This window comes from Salmo salar, chromosome ssa20 (genome assembly GCF_905237065.1).
Source record: "Salmo salar chromosome ssa20, Ssal_v3.1, whole genome shotgun sequence".
In the NCBI taxonomy this organism is placed as follows: Eukaryota; Metazoa; Chordata; class Actinopteri; order Salmoniformes; family Salmonidae; genus Salmo; species Salmo salar.
In genome coordinates this window covers 28,183,912-28,205,830 of record NC_059461.1, presented here as the reverse complement: position 1 = coordinate 28,205,830, position 21,919 = coordinate 28,183,912, and the positions used below count along the sequence as shown (strand labels likewise).

Below are 21,919 nucleotides of genomic sequence, written 5' to 3'. Positions count from 1 at the left end.
CATGTAGCAGAATGAGCATGGGTGTGAGTGTTTGAGAGGTGGAGAGAGCGGCATCCCAATAGTGGGCCATTTGGGACTTGCCTCAAATGTGCAAGTCAATGACAACTCTTGTAACCATAGAAATCTGTCTGTCTCTCTGTCTTGTCTGTTCCTCCCCTGCAGGTGAACTTCAACGAGCCTCTGTCCATGCTGCAGCGGCTGACAGAGGACCTGGAGTACCATGAGCTGCTGGACAAGGCGGCGTGCTGCGAGAACTCCCTGGAGCAGCTGTGTCTGGTGGCAGCCTTCTCTGTGTCCTCCTACTCCACCACCGTGCACCGCACGGCCAAGCCCTTCAACCCCCTGCTGGGGGAGACCTACGAGCTGGACCGGCTGGACGACTTGGGCTACCGCTCGCTGTGTGAGCAGGTACACACAGAGACAGAGATACAGTACAATATGACGCTGAGACAAACGCACACAAAAACACCAAAAAATACTCCATGTATTTGCAGACGGCACTGCCATTTAGTACCTCTGCTGTAGATACAAGCCATTATACACAACAGTTAGAATCGTTGACATACTAGAAGCCAGAGCAGTGATCTTCAATTGAATATGTAAATAAGCTTTTCCCCTCACCCCCACTCTGTAGGTGAGCCATCACCCCCCAGCAGCAGCTCACCATGTGATTTCTCAGCGAGGCTGGACCCTCTGGCAGCAAATCACCATATCCAGCAAGTTCCGTGGCAAATACCTCTCCATAATGCCTCTGGGTGCGTTTGCTGAATACATATTCACCATGTACTGATCGCTGTCAACACAATATGAAAATAAATGTCTCATGATGGTGTATATACAGTGGGGCAAAAAAGTATTTAGTCAGCCACCAATTGTGCAAGTTCTCCCACTTAAAAAGATGAGAGAGGCCTGTAATTTTCATCACAGGTACACTTCAACTATGACAAGCAAAATGAGGAGAAAAAAATCCAGAAAATCACATTGTAGGATTTTTTATGAATTTATTTGCAAATTATGGTGGAAAATAAGTATTTGGTCAATAACAAAAGTTTATCTCAATACTTTGTTATATACCCTTTGTTGGCAATGACACAGGTCAAACGTTTTCTGTAAGTCTTCACAAGGTTTTCACACACTGTTGCTGGTATTTTGGCCCATTCCTCCATGCAGATCTCCTCTAGAGCAGTGATGCTTTGGGGCTGTCGCTGGGCAACACGGACGTTCAACTCCCTCCAAAGATTTTCTATGGGGTTGAGATCTGGAGACTGGCTAGGCCACTCCAGGACCTTGAAATGCTTCTTACGAAGCCACTCCTTCGTTGCCCGGGCGGTGTGTTTGGGATCATTGTCATGCTGAAAGACCCAGCCACGGTTCATCTTCAATGCCCTTGCTGATGGAAGGAGGTTTTCACTCAAAATCTCACGATACATGGCCCCATTCATTCTTTCCTTTACACGGATCAGTCGTCCTGGTCCCTTTGCAGAAAAACAGCCCCAAAGCATGATGTTTCCACCCCCATGCTTCACAGTAGGTATGGTGTTCTTTGGATGCAACTCAGCATTCTTTGTCCTCCAAACACAACAAGTTGAGTTTTTACCAAAAAGTTATATTTTGGTTTCATCTGACCATATGACATTCTCCCAATCCTCTTCTGGATCATCCAAATGCTCTCTAGCAAACTTCAGACGGGCCTGGACATGTACTGGCTTAACCTCTATGGGCTAGGCAGGACGAATTCGTCCCACCTACGTAACAGCCACTTGAAGCCTGTGGCGCGATTTTCAAAACCTTAAAAATCCTATTACTTCAATTTCTCAAACATATGACTATTTTACAGCTATTTAAAGACAAGACTCTCGTTAATCTAACCACACTGTCCGATTTCAAAAAGGCTTTACAACGAAAGCAAAACATTAGATTATGTCAGCAGAGTACCAAGCCAGAAATAATCAGACACCCATTTTTCAAGCTAGCATATAATGTCACCAAAACCCAGAAGACAGCTAAATGCAGTACTAACCTTTGATGATCTTCATCAGATGACAACCCTAGGACATTATGTTATACAATACATGCATGTTTTGTTCAATCAAGTTCATATTTATATCAAAAACCAGCTTTTTACATTAGCATGTGACGTTCAGAACTAGCATACCCCCCGCAAACTTCCGGAGGAATTCGCTAACATTTTACTAAATTACTCACGATAAACGTTCACAAAAAGCATAACAATTATTTTAAGAATTATAGATACAGACCTCCTCTATGCACTCGATATGTCCTTTTTAAAAAGCTTTTGGTGAAAGCACATTTTGCAATATTCTAAGTACATAGCCCAGGCATCACGGGCTAGCTATTTAGACACCCGGCAAGTTTAGCACTCACCATAATCATATTTACTATTATAAAAGTTTTATTACCTTTTGTTGTCTTCGTCAGAATGCACTCCCAGGACTGCTACTTCAATAACAAATGTTGGTTTGGTCCAAAATAATCCATCGTTATATCCGAATAGCGGCGTTTTGTTCGTGCGTCCCAGACACTATCTGAAATGGTAAATCAGGGTCGTGCGCATGGCGCAATTCGTGACAAAGAAAATCTAAATATTCCATTACCGTACTTCGAAGCATGTCAACCGCTGTTTAAAATCCATTTTTATGCCATTTTTCTCGTAAAAAAGCAATAATATTCCGACCGGGAATGTCCATTTAGCTAAACTGAGGAAAGTAAACAAAGCTTTCGGTCGACGCGGGCACGAGCCTGAGTCTCACAGTACTGTAACCAGCCACTACCCAAACGCGCTACTTTTTTTCAGCCAGAGCCTGCAAAGCCGCGATTCCGCTTTTTGCCGCCTTCTGAGACCCTATGGCAGCCGTAGGAAGTGTCACGGGACAGCTAAGATCCTCAGTCTTCAATAAACAGAGACAAGAAGAACGACACCTTGTCAGACAGGCCACTTCCTGCCTGAAACCTTGTCAGGTTTTTGCCTGCCAAATGAGTTCTGTTATACTCACAGACACCATTCAAACAGTTTTAGAAACTTTAGGGTGTTTTCTATCCATATGTAATAAGTATATGCATATTCTAGTTACTGGGTAGGAGTGGTAACCAGATTAAATCGGGTACGTTTTTTATCCAGCCGTGCCAATACTGCCCCCTAGCCCTAACAGGTTAAGCAGGGGGACACATCTGGCACTGCAGGATTTGAGTCCCTGGCGGCGTAGTGTGTTACTGATGGTAGGCTTTGTTACTTTGGTCCCAGCTCTCTGCAGGTCATTCACTAGGTCCCCCCGTGTGGTTCTGGGATTTTTGCTCACCCTTCTTGTGATGATTTTGACCCCACGGGGTGAGATCTTGCGTGGAGCCCCAGATCGAGGGAGATTATCAGTGGTCTTGTATGTCTTCCATTTCCTAATAATTGCTCCCACAGTTGATTTCTTCAAATCAAGCTGCTTACCTATTGCAGATTCAGTCTTCCCAGCCTGGTGCAGGTCTACAATTTTGTTTCTGGTGTCCTTTGACAGCTCTTTCGTCTTGGCCATAGTGGAGTTTGGAGTGTGACTGTTTGAGGTTGTGGACAGGTGTCTTTTATACTGATAACAAGTTCAAACAGGTGTCATTAATACAGGTAACGAGTGGAGGACAGAGGAGCCTCTTAAAGAAGAAGTTACAGGTCTGTGAGAGAACTTGCACGATTGGTGGCTGACTAAATACTTTTTTGCCCCACTGTATGTATATACAGTTGAAGTCAGACGTTTACTAACACTTAAGTTGGAGTCATTAAAACTTGTTTTTCAACCACTCCACACATTTCTTGTTAAACTATAGTTTTGGCAAGTCGGTTAGGACATCTACTTTGTGCACAAGTAATTTTTCCAACAATTGTTTACAGACAGATTATTTCACTTATAATTCACTGTATCACAATTCCAGTGGGTCAGAAGTTTACATACAGTAAGTTGACTGTGCCTTTAAACAGCTTGGAAAATTCCAGAAAATTATGTCATGGCTTTAGAAGCTTCTGATAGGCTAATTGACATAATTTGAGTCAATTGGAGGTGTACATGTGAATGTATTTCCAGGCCTACCTTCAAACTCAGTGCTTCTTTGCTTGACATCATGGGAAAATCAAAAGAAATCAGCCAAGACCTCAGAAAACAAATTGTAGACCTTCACAAGTCTGGTTCATCCTTGGAAACAATTTCCAAATGCCTGAAGGTACCACATTCAGCTGTACAAACAATAGTACGCAAGTATAAACACCATGGGACCACGCAGCCGTCATACCGCTCAGGAAGGAGACGCGTTCAGTCTCCTAGAGATGAACTTACTTCGGTGCGAAAAGTGCAAATCAATCCCAGAACAACAGCAAAGAACCTTGTGAAGATGCTGGAGAAAACAGGTACAAAAGTATCTATATCCACAGTAAAACGAGTCCTATATCGACATAACCTGAAAGGCCGCTCAGCAAAGAGGAAGCCACTGCTCCAAAACTGCCATAAAAAAAGCTAGACTATGCTTTGCAACTCCACATGGGGACAAAGATCATACTTTTTGGAGAAATGTTCTCTGGTCTGATGAAACAAAAACAGAACTGTTTGGCCATAATGACCATCGTTATGTTTGGAGGAAAAAGGGGGACGCTTGCAAGCCGAAGAACACCATCCCAACCATGAAGCCCGGGGGTGGCAGCATCATGTTGTGGGGGTGCTTTGCTGCAGGAGGGACTGGTGCACTTCACAAAATAGATGGCATCAGGAGGAATTGAAAATGATGTGGATATATTGAAGCAACATCTCAAGACATCAGTCAGGAAGTTAAAGCTTGGTCGCAAATGGGTCTTCCAAATGGACAATGACCCCAAGCATACTTCCAAAGTTGTGGCAAAATGGCTTAAACTTCTCTGGGCTAGTGGGACGCTAGCGTCCCAGCCACGGTTCACACTATTCAACAGCCAGTGAAAAATCAGCGCCAAATTCGAAAACAACAAAATGTCATAATTCAAATTTCTCAAACATACAACTATTTTACACCATTTTATAGATAAACATCTCCTTAATCCAACCACGTTGTCCGATTTCAAAAAGGCTTTACGGCGAAAGCATAAAGTTAGATTATGTTAGGACAGTACATAGACAAAAAATTACACACAGCCATTTTCAATGCAAGGACAAGCGTCACCAAAAGCAGAAAACCAGCTAAAATTATGCACTAACCTTTGACAATCTTCATCAGATGGCACTCCTAGGACATTGTTAGAACAAAAAATGCATGTATTGTCTATCAAGTTCATATTTATATCCAAAAACCCCATTTTACATTGGCGCGTGACGTTCAGAAAATGTATTTCCCCCAAAACTCCCGGTGAATCAGCACAACAATTTACAAAAATATTCATTATAAACGTTGATAAAATATTAAACTGTTATTCAAAGAATTATAGATTAACATCTCCTGAATGCAACCGCATTGACAGATTTCAAAATAACTTCACTGGGAAAGCACACTTTGCAATAATCTGGGTACTGCGCTCAGAAAAAAACATCAGGCAATTACAGATACTTGCCATTTTGGAGTCATCTAAATGCATAAATAGCATTAGAAATATTCACTTACCTTTAATAATCTTCATCAGAAGGCACTTCCAGGAATCCCAGGTCCACAATAAATGTTGTTTTGTTCGATAAAGTTCATAATTTATGTCCAAATAACTCCATGTTGTTTAGGCGTTCAGTAAGCTACTGAAAATGTAGGACGCGCGAGGAAAATGTCAAGACGAAAAGTAAAAAAAAAAGTTATATTTATGTTCGTTCAAACATGTCAAATGTTGTATAGCATCAATCTTTAGGGCCATTTTAACTTCAAACTTCAATAATATTCCAACCGGACGTTTGCAATGTCTTGAAAAACGTTTTGGAACACAGGTCCCTTCTCACGTGAATGCGCGCAATGAACTGATGTGATTTTCTGAGTCACCTACTTCCCAGCCTTCTCGTTCGGTCTGTGTTTACCGCAAAAGCCTCAAACAACTTTCTAAAGACTGTTGACATCTATTGGAAGCCTTAGGAAGTGCAAAATGAACCCTAACTCACTGTGTGTTAGAAAGGCAAGGACTTGAAAAAACTACAGGCACCAGATTTTAATTTCTTGGTTGTATTCTTCTCAGGTTTTTGCCTGCCATATGAGTTCTGTTATACTCACAGACATCATTCAAACAGTTTTGGAAACTTTAGACTGTTTTCTATCCAAATCTACTAATAATTTGCAAATATTTGACTCTGGGCCCGAGTATTAGGCCGTTTACTCTGGGCACGCTTTTCATCCAAAAGTGAAAATACTGCCCCCTAGCCCAAACAGGTTAAATAATTTAAAGGCAATGCTACCAAATACTAATTGAGTGTATGTGGATGTATAGGGGGGATGTGTTCTACTGAGATGGGCTGGGGTCTCTAAGACCCTGATAAATTACAGATGAATAGATCCCACAGATTTGATTGATAGAGTTCCCATAACATGAAGCCATGAGATTCATTTGAACTGTGGAGAATATAATATTGTATGTTTGTGAGCCTAGTGAGATGTAGGTAAGTAATATGTGACAACAGAGTATAAGGCCTAGATCCAATCAGATCAAGCGTTAACTGACGATAGCCCACACTTTCATAGTGGATGTTCTGGCATTGTTGAAGGAGCTGTCAAATCGGTGAGCAGCTGCTCTTGCAATAATTGTCACGAAGCCACACCCGCCCCACTCGCGTTATAAATAATAGGCTATATAGAAATAATTATTCTCAAATGTAAAAATCATGAAACTAAATAATGAGGGTTTCTATCATCCTAGTGGAGGTGTAGATTACATCTCACATTCCACTGTTCTGATTTGTAAACAAGGCTGCATGGGGTTTCTGATAATACCACTCCTTGCAACCAATGGCAACCGCTATGCAGATGTTGGCCAAAGCGGATCTGATTGATTAAAGCCCTAAGTGTGTGAGTGCAGTGAGAGTCCCAGCCTCTTCCGCTCAGCTACTCCCTGCATTACCAGGCCAAGTCCCTGCAGGTAGGACTGACCTTGTTTATAAAGGACCCAAAATAAGAACCACAGAATATCAACCACAACACATGTTGCCTTGTTACACTGTAATAATGCCATGGTACTAACACTAAGAGAGAACGCAAAGATATTGATTTAATTTTTGTTGTCACTCTTTCTGTGACTGCATTTCATCCCCACCACGCAATCTCTCAATTATATCTCAATGTTCCCTCCTTTTTTCTCCCTTCCCCCTCTTCCCAGGTGCCATTCACCTGCAGTTCCACTCCAGTGAGAACCACTATGTGTGGAGGAAGGTAATCTCCACCGTGCACAACATCATCGTGGGCAAGCTGTGGATTGACCAGGTGTGTCTACTAACTACTTCATGGGGTCTACTTAGTCCCTCAGTGTGTTAGAGGTGTCCGTGTCTTTATCTGTGTAATGTAATCCAGGCCACTGGAATGAGTGTTGTGTAGAGGCAGAGTTCAATCAGAACAGAACAGCACATGAATAAGCCTGCCTGTGGTCTCTAGAGGTTTCTTCCCCTTTCATCTCTCTGACATGACCCAATTACAGTCTGTAACTGTCTGTCTGTAACTGTCTGTCACTGTCTGTCTGTCTGTCTGTCTGTCTGTCTGTCTGTCTGTCTGTCTGTCTGTCTGTCTGTCTGTCTGTCTGTCTGTCTGTCTGTCTGTCTGTCTGTCTGTCTGTCTGATCTACTCTATACCAGAGTTTCCCAAACTCTGTCCTGGGCCCCCGCTGGATGCACGTTTTGGTGTTTGCCATAGCACTACACAGCTGATTCAAATCATCCAGGCTTGTTGATGAGTTATTTGAATCAGCTGTATAGTGCTAGGGCAAAAACCCATACCAGTCCCTCACTGGAGGAGAAGGGCGACGGGGGCCAGGGAATAAACTCTATCATATGGTAGAATATGGCACACTCACAAACAGCTTCTCATTATCAGTCCCTATAGCACAACTTAGAGTCAATTATATAGAGCTTCATACTACAATCCAATGATATCACTGAGGCTGACTGAATGTACAGACCATAGAATCAGGAATTAGAGTACTAGAATGGACATGAACCTTTTTGATGGAATAAAGGTCAGCCATTTTGGTCAGGGAGATGGGCAACCATGGTTTCCCAGTCCTGTGATAAGATATTGTGTAAAATAATGAATTTGAAGAATGTATCTTCACTGTGTTTGTTAGCGAGCTAGCTCCCATTCAAACAATCCAATAAATCCACAGCCATACACTGGCTGAAATCCGTTGGTGATAGGACTTAGACAAGTACTGACATTGTATCATACAATAGCACAATTGAAACATTTATGTGTATAAAACCTGTATAAACTTGATTTACAATTATATATTATTTTAGATTGACAATAATTCTATAACACAATTTCTGAGATCACATGCATTACTTTTATTTTCCTGCATTAGTAAAGTCAGGATTATGCCTCTACTGCCATTCATTCCAATTAGACTGGTTTGGATTTCTCCCTGACCAATATGGCTCCCATTTAATAAGATCTCTATGGTACAGACACTGTTCTGATGCAGCTGTGGAATGTTGAGATGTTAGTGGTTCTTTCTCTCCTTCTGAACTCTGATGATGATTCATCAGTTGTTTCTGTATGCAATATGCATGATTGCTATTGATGCTTACCAGCAATTCTCTCTACTCTCCATTCCTCCTCTTTTGTTCTGTCTTCCATCCCATTCTGCCCTCGCTTCTCCCTCTTTCTCTATCCCTCCCACTGTCAATGGGTAGTCAGGGGACATTGAGATAGTCAACCACAGGACCAAGGAGACGTGCCAGCTCAAGTTCTCCCCCTACAGCTATTTCTCCAGGGATGTCCCACGCAAGGTACATGTTACCACCATCACCCACCATCACAGTCCTGGCTGAAACCTGACCATGGCATGATGAGCTCGTTGGCTCAGCTGTCACATTGTTGTGTGCTGCCCCCTGCTGGATAGTACAAGCAAATGTATCATTTTTGAATGGACTATTCTTTCATAATAGTTGTTTATGATAAACTATAGAGGTATATTGTATTATTTTCTACATAAGGGTTGATACATTTCCTCACCCCCCCTCTCCTCTATCTGTGTGTGTGTGTGTGTGTGTGTGTGTGTGTGTGTGTGTGTGTGTCCAGGTGACAGGGGTGGTGTCAGACAGTGGAGGGCAGGCCCACTACATCCTGTCTGGCACGTGGGACGATAAGATCGAGAGCTCCAAGATCGTCCAGAGCAGCAAAGGGGGCAGCGGCTCCGAGGGCAAGCAGAAGACTGTCTACCAGACCCTGTCCCCCAAACTACTGTGGAAGAAATACCCTCTCCCGTAAGCACTGCCCAGCACAACAGTTTATACAGTAACACAGAATACGCACTAAGCCTATGATGCACCTTACACAAAAACACTGACTTGTAAAGAATACTACATTACAGAGCTACTCCCCCACTTCCTCCCTATTCCTGTTCTCTCTCTCTCCCTCCGTCAGGGATAACGCTGAGAACATGTACTTCTTCTCCTCGCTGGCGCTGACGTTGAATGAGCCGGAGGATGGGGTGGGGCTGACGGACAGCCGGCTGAGACCGGACCAGAGGCTGATGGAGGCAGGGAGATGGGACGAGGCCAACTCTGAGAAACAGAGATTAGAGGAGAAACAGAGAGCTGTGAGGAGGAGGAGAGAGGCAGAGGCCACAGACGCACTGGACAACGGTAAGACACACAGAGGAAGTGGGCAGGGTGGAGAGAAAGGTAAAGGGAGAGTTGATAAAGAAAAAGACTGATAGAAAGGGGCTGGGTGGAGAAGTGGGGAGAGGGGACTCTTCAGACAATCAGGAAGTAGGGCTGGATTGATTGAGGGAATTTCTATAAAGGTATTTTTTCAGTCACATAACTTTGAATCATTCCTCCAGGTCCCCTGGCCTTTATGTAAATGATTATGACAAGAACAGTATTACCTGGAGTGAGCCACGCGGCAAATGGAGGGGTAATGACAGATCAAGTAGAGGAAAAGAACAGATTAGGATTGAAGTGAGGAGCTACTGGAGGCTACTAGGGGGAGATTGTAGAGATAGGACACAACAGACTCTTCTAATCCTGGTAACATTGTTAAAGTCCAACACTGTGTAGCACTGTGACCTATTGTAGGCTGTATTTGATGTACCCATGACACGTCTCTCTTTTCCTCCCTCTGTTGGTGGTCAGAGTGTGATTATGATGACTCTGGTGAGTGGGGGTGGCCTTGGGTCCCCCTGTTGTGCATCACCCTCCCCCACCCCCATATTTTTTGTGCTGACCCTCCCCTTTGTGGTGGAAAAAGTACCCAATTGTCATCCTTAAGTAAAAGTAAAGATACACTATATATACAAAGTATGTGGACACCCCTTCCAATTTGTGGATTTGGCTATTTCAGCCACACCGTTGCTGACAGGTGTATAAAATAGAGCACACAGCCATGCAATCTCCATAGACAAACACTGGCAGTAGAATGACCTTACTGAAGAGCTCAGTGACTTTCAACATGGCACTGTCATAGGATGGCACCTTTCAAACAAGTCAATTCGTCAAATTTCTGCCCTGCTAGAGCTGTCCCGGTCAACTGTAAGTGCTGTTATTGGGATGTGAAAAAGTCTAGGTGCAACAACGACTCAGCCGCGAAGTTGTAGGTCACACAAGCTCACGGAACGGGACATGTGAGTGCTAAAGTGCGTAGTGCGTAACAATCATCTGTCCTCGGTTGCAACACGCACTACTGAGTTCCAAACTGCCTCTGTAAGCAATGTCAGCACAAGAACTGTTCGTTGGGAGCTTAATGAAATGGGTTTCCATGGCTAAGCAGCCGCACACAAGCTTAAGCTCACCATGCACAATGCCAAGCATCGGCTGGAGTGGTGTAAAGCTTGCCGCCATTGGACTCTGGAGCAGTGGAAATGCATTTTCTGGAGTGATGAATCATGCTTCACCATCTGGCAGTCCGACGGACAAAACTGGGTTTGGCGGATACCAGGAGAATGCTACCTGTCCCAATGCATAGTGCCACCTGTAAAGTTTGGTGGAGGAGGAATATTGGTCTCGGGCTATTTTTCATGGTTCGGGCTAGGCCCCTTAGTTCCAGTGAGGGGAGATCTTAACGCTACAGCATACAATGACATTCTAGACGATTCTGTGGAAGGCTCTTTCCTGTTTCAGCATGACAGTGCCCCCATGCACAAAGCGAGGTCATACAGAAATGGTTTGTCGATCGGTGTGGAAGAACTTGACTGGCCTGCACAGTGCCCTTACCTTAACCCCATGAAACACCTCTGGGATGAATTTGAACGCCGACTGCGAGCCAGGCCTAATCGCCCAACATCAGTGCCCGACCTCACTAATGCTCTTGGGGCTGAATGGAAGCAAGTCTCTGCCACAATGTTCCAACATCTAGTGGAAAGCCTTCCCAGAAGAGTGGAGGCTGTTATAGCAGTAAAGGGGGTAACAACTCTATATTAATGATTTTGGAATGAGATGTTCATCGAGCAAGTGTCCACATACTTTTATTAGTGTACCTTAATAGAAAATGACTCAAGTAAAAGTGAATGTCACCCAGTAATATACTACTTGAGTAAAAGTCTAATAGTATCTGGTTTAAAATGTATTTCAGTATAGCGGTGGGAAAAAGTACTCAATTTTCATAAATGAGTAAAAGTAAAAGCTAGACATCAAATTCCTTATTTTCAGCAAACTAGATGGCACGATTGTGTTTAGTCCACCAGGTCAGAGGCAGTAGGGATGACAACGCGTTATATTGATAGGTGTGTGAATTGGACCATATTGCTGTCCTGCCTGAGCATTCTAAATGTAATAAGTATTTTCGGGCATCAGGGAAAATGTATGGGAGTAAAAAAGTACATATTTTCTTTAGGAATGTAGTGGAGTAAAAGTTGTCAAATATAAATAGTAAAGTACAGATCCCCCAAAAAAACACTTAAGTAGTACTTCAAAGTGTTTTTTACTTAGTTACTTTATGCCACTGCTTTGTGGTTATGACAGAGTTCCAGGTTGTCTTTTTGCAGTCACGCTGCACATCTCAGATGAAATCAAATCTAATGTATTTATAAAGCCCTTTTTACATCAGCAGATGTCAGAAAGCGCTTATAAAGAAACCCAGCCTAAAACACCAAACAGCAAGCAATGCAGATGTAGAAGCACAGTTGCGAGGAAAAACTCCCTAGAAAGGCAGGAACCTAGGAAGAAACCTACAGAGGAACCAGGCTCTGAGGGGTGGCCAGTCCTCTTCTGGCTGTGCGTAGGGGAGATTATAAGAGTACATGGCCATTAAGACCAGGTTGTTGTTCAAGATGTTCAAACGTTCATAGATGACCAGCAGGGTCAAATAATAATAATAATAATAATAATAAGTGGTTGTAGAGGGTGCACCAGGTCAGTATCTAAGGAGTAAATGTTAGTTGGCTTTTCATAGCCAAGCATTCAGAGGTCAAGACAGCAGGTGCGGTAGGCTGAACGATTGAAACTGGAGTAGCAGCAGAACCAGGTGGACTGGGGACAGCCAGGAGTCATCAGGCCAGGTAGTCCTGAGGCATGGTCCAAGGGCTCCGGTCCTCCAGGGGGAGGGAGGGAGGGGGAATTAGAGGGAGCATACTTAAATTCACACAGGACACCAGATAAAACAGGAGAATTACACTAGATATAACAGACTGACCCTATCCCCCCCGGCACATAAACTGTTGCAGCAAAGATACTGGAGGCTGAGACAATTGGGGTCGGGGGACACTGTGGCCCCATCTGACGATACCCCCGGACAGGGCCAACCAGGCAGGATATAACCCCACACCACTGGAGAGATATCAACAGACCACCAACTCACTACCCTGAGACAAGATCTCCTCTATTATACGAGCCCGAGGGGGCACAAAACCAGACAGGAAGATCATGTCTGTGACTCAACCCACTCAACCCACCCCTCCTAGGGACGGCATGGAAGAGCACTAGTACCGTAATTTACGGACTATTAAGCGCACCTGAATATAAGCCGCAGCCACTGAATTAAAAAAAATATATATATTATTTTGAACATAAATACGCCGCACATGTCTATAAGCCGCAGGTGCCTAGCGGTACATTGAAACAAATTAACTTTACACAGGCTTTAACGAAACACGGCTTGTAACAAAAATAAATAGGCTTTAACGAAACACGGCTTGTAACAAAAAATAAAAAATTAGCAGTAAGCTTTAGTTGTCTTTTTGCACTGAGTCAATTCCTCACGCTGCTGTTTCCAACGTCTAATCATCGACTCATTAAGACCAAGCTCCCGTGCAGCAGCTCTATTTCCTTTTCCAACAGCCAGATCAATCGCCTTCAACTTGAAAGCTGCATCATATGCATTTCTCCGTGTCTTTGCCATGATGAGGGTGACAAAATGACTACCGTAATCAGAATGATGGGAAGTTTGAGAGCGCTCGATTTAATCTAAACAGTAAACTAAAAAGTTGCTTGACCTAAACCCGTTCGGCAATTTCATTGGTCTAATGAAAGCTTCATGCCGCCCAAAAACTGAGCACGTCACAGAATGTGTTTTTTTGGAGAAAAAAAATTGAAAGCGGGAAAAATCCATATATTAGCCGCGCCATTGTTTAAGCCGCGAGGTTCAAAGCGTGGGAAAAACGTTGCGGCTTATAGTCCGGAATTTACGGTAAGCCAGTGACTCAGCCCCCGTAGTAGGGTCAGAGGCAGAGAATCCCAGTGGCGAGAGGGGAGGCGGCCAGGCAGAGACAGCAAGGGCAGTTCGTCGCTCCAGTCTTGTGACCGTAGCGTACGTGTAGGTACAGTTGAAGTCAGAAGTTTACATACACTTAGGTTGGCGTCATTAACACTCGTTTTTCAACCACTCCACAAATTTCTTGTTAACAAACCATAGTTTTGGCAAGTCGGTTAGGACATCTACTTTGTGCATGACACAAGTCATTTTTCCAACAATTGTTTACAGACAGATTATTTCACTTATAATTCACTGCATCACAATTCCAGTGGGTCAGATGTTTACATACAGTAAGCTGACTGTGCCTTTAAAAAGCGTGGAAAATTCCAGAAAATGATGTCATGGCTTTAGAAGCTTCTGATAGGCTAATTGACATCATTTGAGTAAATTGGAGGTGTACCTGTGGATGTATTTCAAGGCCTACCTTCAAACTCAGTGCCTCTTTGCTTGACATCATGGGAAAATCAAAAGAAATCAGCCAAGGCCTCAGAAAAAAATTGTAGACCTCCACAAGTCTGGTTCATCCTTGGGAGCAATTTCCAAATGCCTGAAGGTACCACGTTCATCTGTACAAACAATAGTATGCAGGTATAAACACTATGGGATCACGCAGCCGTCATACCACTCAGGAAGGAGACGCATTCTGTCTCCTAGAGATGAATGTACTTTGGTGAGAAAAGTGCAAATCAATCCCAGAACAACAGCAAAGGACATTGTGAAGATGCTGGAGGAAACGGGTACAAAGTATCTGTATCCACAGTAAAACGAGTCCTTTATTGACATAACCTGAAAGGCTGCTCAGCAAGGAAGAAGCCACTGCTCCAAAACCGCCATAAAAAGCCAGACTACGGTTTGCAACTGCACATGGGGACAAAGATCATACTTTTTGGAGAAATGTTCTCTGGTCTGATGAAACAAAAACAGAACTGTTTGGCCATAATGACCATCGTTATGTTTGGAGGAAAAATGGGGACGCTTGCAAGCCGAAGAACACCATCCCAACCATGAAGCCCGGGGGTGGCAGCATCATGTTGTGGGGGTGCTTTGCTGCAGGAGGGACTGGTGCACTTCACAAAATAGATGGCATCAGGAGGAATTGAAAATGATGTGGATATATTGAAGCAACATCTCAAGACATCAGTCAGGAAGTTAAAGCTTGGTCGCAAATGGGTCTTCCAAATGGACAATGACCCCAAGCATACTTACAAAGTTGTGGAAAATTGGCTTAAAGACAACAAAGTCAAGGTATTGGAGTGGCCATCACAAAGCCCTGACCTCAATCTTATAGAGAATTTGTGGGCAAAAGTGAAAAAGCGTGTGCGAGCAAGGAGGCCTACAAACTTGACTCAGTTACACCAGCTCTGTCAGGAGGAATGGGCCAAATTTCACCCAATTTATTGTGGGAAGCTTGTGAAAGGCTACCAGAAACATTTGACCCAAGTTAAACAATTTAAAGGCAGTGCTACCAAATACTAATTGAGTGTATTTGTAAACTTCTGACTCACTGGGAATGTGATGAAACAAACAAAAGCTGAAATAAATCATTCTCTCTACTATTATTCTGACATTTCACATTCTTAAAATAAAGTGGTGATCCTAACTGACCTAAAACTGAATTTGTACTTGGATTAAATGTCAGGAATTTGGCTAAAGTGTATGTTAACCTCCCTGGGCAAGGTGGAACGTTTTTGATTCCACAACCAGTGGAATCGCGTGGCGCGAAATACAAATACCTCAAAAATGCTATAACTTAAATTTCTCAAACATATGACTATTTTACACCATTTTAAAGACAAGACTCTCGTTAATCTAACCACATTGTCCGATTTCAAAAAGGCTTTACAGCGAAAGCAAAACATTGTCAGGAGAGTACCCTGCCAAAAATAATCACACAGCCATTTTCAAAGCAAGCATATATGTCACAAAAACCAAAACCACAGCTAAATGCAGCACTAACCTTTGATGATCTTCATCAGATGACACTCCTAGGACATTATGTTATACAATACATGCATGTTTTGTTCAATCAAGTTCATATTTATATCAAAAAACAGCTTTTTACATTAGCATGTGATGTTCAGAACTAGCATACTTCCGGTGAATTTACTAAATTACTCACGATTAACGTTCACAAAATACAGAACAATTATTTAAAGAATTATAGATACAGAACTCCTTTATGCAATCGCGGTGTCAGATTTTAAAATAGCTTTTCGGCGAAAGCACATTTTGCAATATTCTGAGTACATAGCCCGGCCATCACGGCTAGCTAATTTGACACCCACCAAGTTTGGCCCTCACCAAACTCAGATTTACTATAAGAAAAATTGGATTACCTTTGCTGTTCTTCGTCAGAATGCACTCCCAGGACTTCTACTTCAACAACAAATGTTGTTTTGGTTCCAAAAATACCTCCGTTTTTTTCGTGCGTTCAGGTCAGTATCCGAAGGGTGACGCGCGAGCGCATTTCGTGACAAAAAAAATCAAAATATTCCATTAACGTACTTCGAAGCATGTCAAATGCTGTTTAAAATCAATTTCTCTGCTATTTTTCTCGTAAAATAGCGAGAATATTCCAACTGGGCGACGTTGTATTCATTCAAAGGCTGAAAGAAAAAAATAGAGAATTCTCATGAACGCGCTTCTCAGTGTCACTGTTCCCAGGCTGACCACTCACAAACAGAACTGCTGTACTTCGCCCAGAGACTGCAGACACCCCATTACACTTTCTGGCGCCTTCTGAGAGCCAATGGAAGCCTTAGAAAATGTCACATTACAGCAGAGATGCTGTATTTTCGATAGAGATGCAACAGAAGGAGAACAAATTGTCAGACAGGGCACTTCCTGTATGGAATCTTCTCAGGTTTTGCCTGCCATATGAGTTCTGTTATACTCACAGACACCATTCAAACAGTTTTAGAAACTTCAGGGTGTTTTCTATCCAAATCTACTAATTATATGCATATTCTCGTTTCTGGGCAAGAGTAGTAACCAGTTTAAATCGGGTACGTTTTTTTATCCGGCCGTGCAAATACTGCCCCCTAGCCCCAACAGGTTTTAACTTCCGACTTCAACTGTATGTATGGCAGGACCAAATCGGAGAGATCGGTAGGAGCAAGTCCATGTAATGCTTTGTAGGTTAGCAGTAAAAACCTTGAAATCAGCCCTAGCATTAACAGGAAGCCAGTGTAGCGAGGTTAGCACTGGAGTAATATGATCAAATGTTGGGGTTCTAGTCAAGATTCTAGCAGCCATTTTTAGCACTAACTGAAGTTTTAGTGCTTTATCCGGGTAGCTGGAGAGTAGAGCATTGCAGTAGTCTAATCTAGAAGTGACAAAAGCATGGATTAGCTCTTCTGCATTTTTGCACAAAAAGCTTCAGAATTTTGCAATGTTACGAAGATGGAAAAAAGCTGATAATCATGACTGCAATAAAGATGACCTGGAAGGCGTCCTTTGTATGGGGTCTGCATGCTGACTGCTTCTCCCTTGTACCCACTGGTCCAGACTATGACCCGGTCCTGCCGTCATATGCCCTTTTCATTCAGACTTGACTTGGCCCTACTATGCCTGTACTATTTCAGAGCCAGAGAAACAGACATAGAGGTGTCTAATGTGTGGGAGTGACAGTAAACCATACAGAATAACTCCCTGAGCCCTTCATTTGAGTGACGCTTGTGTCTCTTCCCCAGGTCGAGAGTATGATGGGTTCCAGCCACAGTGGTTCCACAAGAGGAAGAACGACATCACTGGGGAGACAACCTTTGTGTACAAGGGTGGATACTGGGAGGCTAAGGACAGTCAGGACTGGAGTACGTGCTCTGAAATCTTCTAAGCCTAGACCAGACCCATCCTATTCCCATCACTGGACTCACCCAGGCCCAGGAGACTGCTCCACCACTGGCCCTGGAGGAAGAGGTGTCTGGGTCTGGATGTGGACCTCTGTGTGCATGAGAATGTGAATGTCTCACACACTCACAACACAGTGTACCTCCCCTTGTACACACAGAGGTCATATTTTTTACAGAGTCATGGGAGAAAAGGGGCCTTTTCTAGATCCTTCCTGACCTAACACTGAGCTGTGTGGGGGTGTGTGAGAGAGATGGGAGATTGAATACCATAGAAAAGGGGCCCCATAGAGACTTCCAAAAGAATCAAGTGCTCCACACACGCTACCCACAATGCACCTTTCCTCTGCTCAGCACATCTGTTTCTAGGGGTTTTAGTGATTGAACAGCAACCCATCTAAATCAGTTCTCCTCTCCTCCACTGTATACTGGGATGAGATGAAGTCCATCCTGTCTAACAGACGGACAGACAGAGAGACAAAAAGAACGCTTCAGAAGTTTATAGAAAGACTGTGTGTGATGTATGTATGTATGTATGTATGTGTGTGTATATATATATATATATATACAGTACCAGTCAAAAGTTTCGAGACACCTACTCATTCAAGGGTTTTGCTTTATTTTTACTATTTTCTACATTGTAAAATAATAGTGAAGACATCAAAACTATGAAATAACACATATGGAATCATGTAGTAAGCAAAAAAGTGTTAAACAAAATCAAAATATATATTTGAGATTCTTCAAAGTAGCCACCCTTTGCCTTGATGACAGCTTTGCACACTCTTGGCATTCTCTCAACCAGCTTCACCTGGAATGCTTTTCCAACAGTCTTGAAGGAGTTCCCACATATGCTGAGCATTTGTTGGCTGCTTTTCCTTCACTCTGCGGTCCAACTCTTCTCAAACCATCTCAATTGGGTTGAGGTCGGATGCCAGGTCATCTGATGCATCACTCTCCTTGGTCAAATAGCCCTTACACAGCCTGGAGGTGTGTTGTCCTTTTGAAAAACAAATGATAGTCCCACTAGGCGCAAACCAGATGGGATGGCGTATCGCTGTAGAATGCTGTGGTAGCCGTGCTGGTTAACTTCTATGGGCTACGTGGGACGCCAGGGCGGCAAATTCAAAAACAATAAAATGTCATAATTCAACTTTCTCAAACATACAACTATTTTACACCATTTTAAAGATACACTTCTCCTTGATGTAAACACATTGTCTGATTTCAAAAAGGCTTTACAGCGAAAGCAAACCATTAGATTATGTTAGGAGAGTACATAGACAAAAATAATCACACAGCCATTTTCCAAGCAAGGACATGTGTCAATAAAACCCAAAACACAGCTAAATTAAGCACTAACCTTTGACGATCTTCATCAGATGACACTCCTAGGACATTGTTACACAATACATGTATGTTTTGTTCGATGAAGTTCATATTTCTATCCAAAAACAGAATTTTACATTGGCGTGTGATGTTCAGAAAATGGATTCCCACCAAAACCTCCGGTGAATGTGCACATCAATTTACAAAAATACTCATCATAAACGTTGACAAAATATATAAGAATTATTTAAAGAATTATAGATAGACTACTCCTGGATGCAACCGCTGTGTCAGATTTTAAAATAGCTTTACGGAGAAAGCACATTTTTCAATATTCTGAGTACATAGCTCAGCCATCACAGCAAGCTATACAGACACCCGCCAAGTTCGGGGCCACCTAAACTCAGAATTAGTATTAGAAATATTCTCTTACCTTTGCTGATCTTCGTCAGAATGCACTCCCAGGACTGCTACTTCCACAAGAAATGTTGTTTTTGTTCGAAATAATCCATATTTATGTCCAAATACCTCCGTTTTGTTTGTGCGTTCAGAGCACTATCCAAAAGCATAACGCGCGAGCGCGGTACCAGAGACAAAAAGTCAAAATGTTCCATTACAGTACTTAGAAGCATGTCAAACGCTGTAAAATCAATCTTTATGGTATTTTTAACATAAAATTGCGATAATATTCCAACCGGACAATAGCGTATTCATTCAAGGAGAAAAAGAAGGAACAGCGCCCTCGCGGGACCGAGCATATCCAATCCCTTTGTTGCCAGGCAGACCACTCGGTAACTGAGCTACTATACTCTGCCCAGTGACAGGAGAATGCTGAAACAACTTTCGGAAGGCTTTTGACAGCCAATGGAAGCCTTAGGAAGTGCAACGTAACCCCACAGATACTGTAGTTTCGAAAGGGACTAGAAAGAAGAACTACAATTCTCAGATCCCCCACTTCCTGGTTGACTTTTTCTCAGGTTTTTGCCTGCCATATGAGTTCTGTTATACTCACAGACACCATTCAAACAGTTTTAGAAACTTTAGGGTGTTTTCTATCCAAATCTACTAATAATATGCATATTCTAGTTTCTGGGCCAGAGTAGTAACCTGTTTAAATTGGGTACATTTTTCATCCGGCCGTGAAAATACTGCCCCCTAGCCCAGACAGGTTAAGTGTGCCTTGAATTCTAAATAAATGACAGTGTCACCAGCAAATCACCCCCACGCCATCACACCTCCTCATCCATGCTTTACAGTGGGAACCACACATGCGGAGATCATCCGTTCACCTACTCTGCGTCTCACAAAGACACAGCGGTTGGAATCAAAAATTGCAAATTTGTACTCATCAGACCAATGGACAGATCTAATGTCCATTGCTCGTGTTTCTTGGTCCAAGCAAGTCTCTTCTTGGTATCCTTTAGTAGTGGTTTCTTTACAACAATTCAACCATGAAGGCCTGATTCACTCAGTCTCCTCTGAACAGTTGATGTTGAGATGTGTCTGTTACTTGAACTCTGAAGCATTTATTTGGGTTGCAATCTGAGGTGCAGTTAACTCAAATTAATTTATCCTCTGCAGCAGAGGTAACTCTGGGTCTTCCTTTCCTGTGGCGGTCCTCATGAGAGCCAGTTTCATCATAGCGCTTGAGGGTTTTTGCGGCTGCACTTGAAGAAACTTTCAAAGTTCTTGAAATTTTCCCGGATTTATTTATTAAAATTGTACCTTTTATTTAACTAGGCAAGTCAGTTAAGAACAAATTCTTATTTTCAATGACGGCCTAGGAACACTGGGTTAACTGCCTTGTTCAGGGGCAGAACGACAGATTTGTACCTTGTCACCTCGGCGATTCAAACTTGCAACCTTTCGGTTACAAGTCCAACGCTCTAACCACTAGGCTACGCTGCTGCCCCGATTGATTGACCTTCATGTCTTAAAGTAATGATGGACTGTCGTTTCTCTTTTCTTATTTGATCTTGCCAAAATATGAACTTGGAATTTTACCAAATAGGGCTATCTTCTGTATACCACCCCTACCTTGTCACAACACAACTGATTGGCTCAAACGCATTAAGAAGGAAAGAAATTCCATAAATTAACTTTTAACAAGGCACACCTGTTAATGTAAATGCATTCCAGGTGACTACCTCATAAAGCTGGTTGAAAGAATGCCAAGATTGTGCAAAGCTGTCATCAAGGCAAAGGGTGGCTACTTTGAAGAATCTGAAATATATCATATATTTGGAATTGTTTAACACTTTTTTGTTTACTACATGACTCCATATGTGTTATTTCATAGTTGATGTCTAAACTATTATTCTAGTATGTAGAAAATAGTACAAATAAAGAAAAACCCTTGAATGAGTAGATGTGTCAACTTTTGACTGGTAGTTTGTGTGTATGTATATATATATATATATTTCTCTTTCTTTTTAGGAACTCAGTCAGGGTCTCAATTTACTAATGAGAGAAATAATAGTAGAATACACCAGGTGCAATTTCAAAATGTGTTTGTGCATCAGCAGTTTTTAACTTTTTATGTCAGTCACTGACAGTCACTCAATTAGCCGTGTCAGCTAACAATTTTAGATTGGTAGCTAGTCTAGCCAGCTAGCCAGCTAATCGTGGTCGAATACTGACCGGGCACACAAGGCATTTGCCCAGGGGCCCTGACTTCCAGGGGGCCCCCATTTGATTTTGTTAGTCATTCTCACTCAGACATCATATTAACATGGCATTCAAACTGAAAAGATTTCTCTCCACCCCATGGCAAAATGGGTAGAATTGCTGGAAATGTGTTGTAAAACTGCAACATTTTCTCTCTGCCCCATGGAAAATGTGTAGAATTGCAGGAAATTAACTTTAAAATGAACATTTGTCTCTACACCGTTAAGTGGGGGATAGGGCTGGGCGATATCGAA

At 42.6% G+C, this 21,919-nt stretch overlaps 1 protein-coding gene across 3 annotated transcripts in view; it reads left to right on the top strand.

The window, feature by feature from the left end:
* LOC106580333 (oxysterol-binding protein 2) overlaps window positions 1–17,959 on the top strand; it is an 89,005-nt gene extending 71,046 nt beyond the window's left edge. For all 3 annotated transcript variants that reach the window (XM_014161237.2, XM_014161235.2, XM_045703158.1), the window contains 7 exons: window positions 163–408; window positions 635–755; window positions 7,298–7,401; window positions 8,823–8,918; window positions 9,211–9,395; window positions 9,556–9,776; window positions 17,514–17,959. In XM_014161237.2, coding sequence (XP_014016712.1) covers window positions 163–408; window positions 635–755; window positions 7,298–7,401; window positions 8,823–8,918; window positions 9,211–9,395; window positions 9,556–9,776; window positions 17,514–17,656 — 1,116 coding nt within the window. In that variant the 3' untranslated portion in view covers window positions 17,657–17,959. The remainder of the gene's footprint in view (window positions 1–162; window positions 409–634; window positions 756–7,297; window positions 7,402–8,822; window positions 8,919–9,210; window positions 9,396–9,555; window positions 9,777–17,513) is intronic.
* Window positions 17,960–21,919: the final 3,960 nt, after the last annotated feature.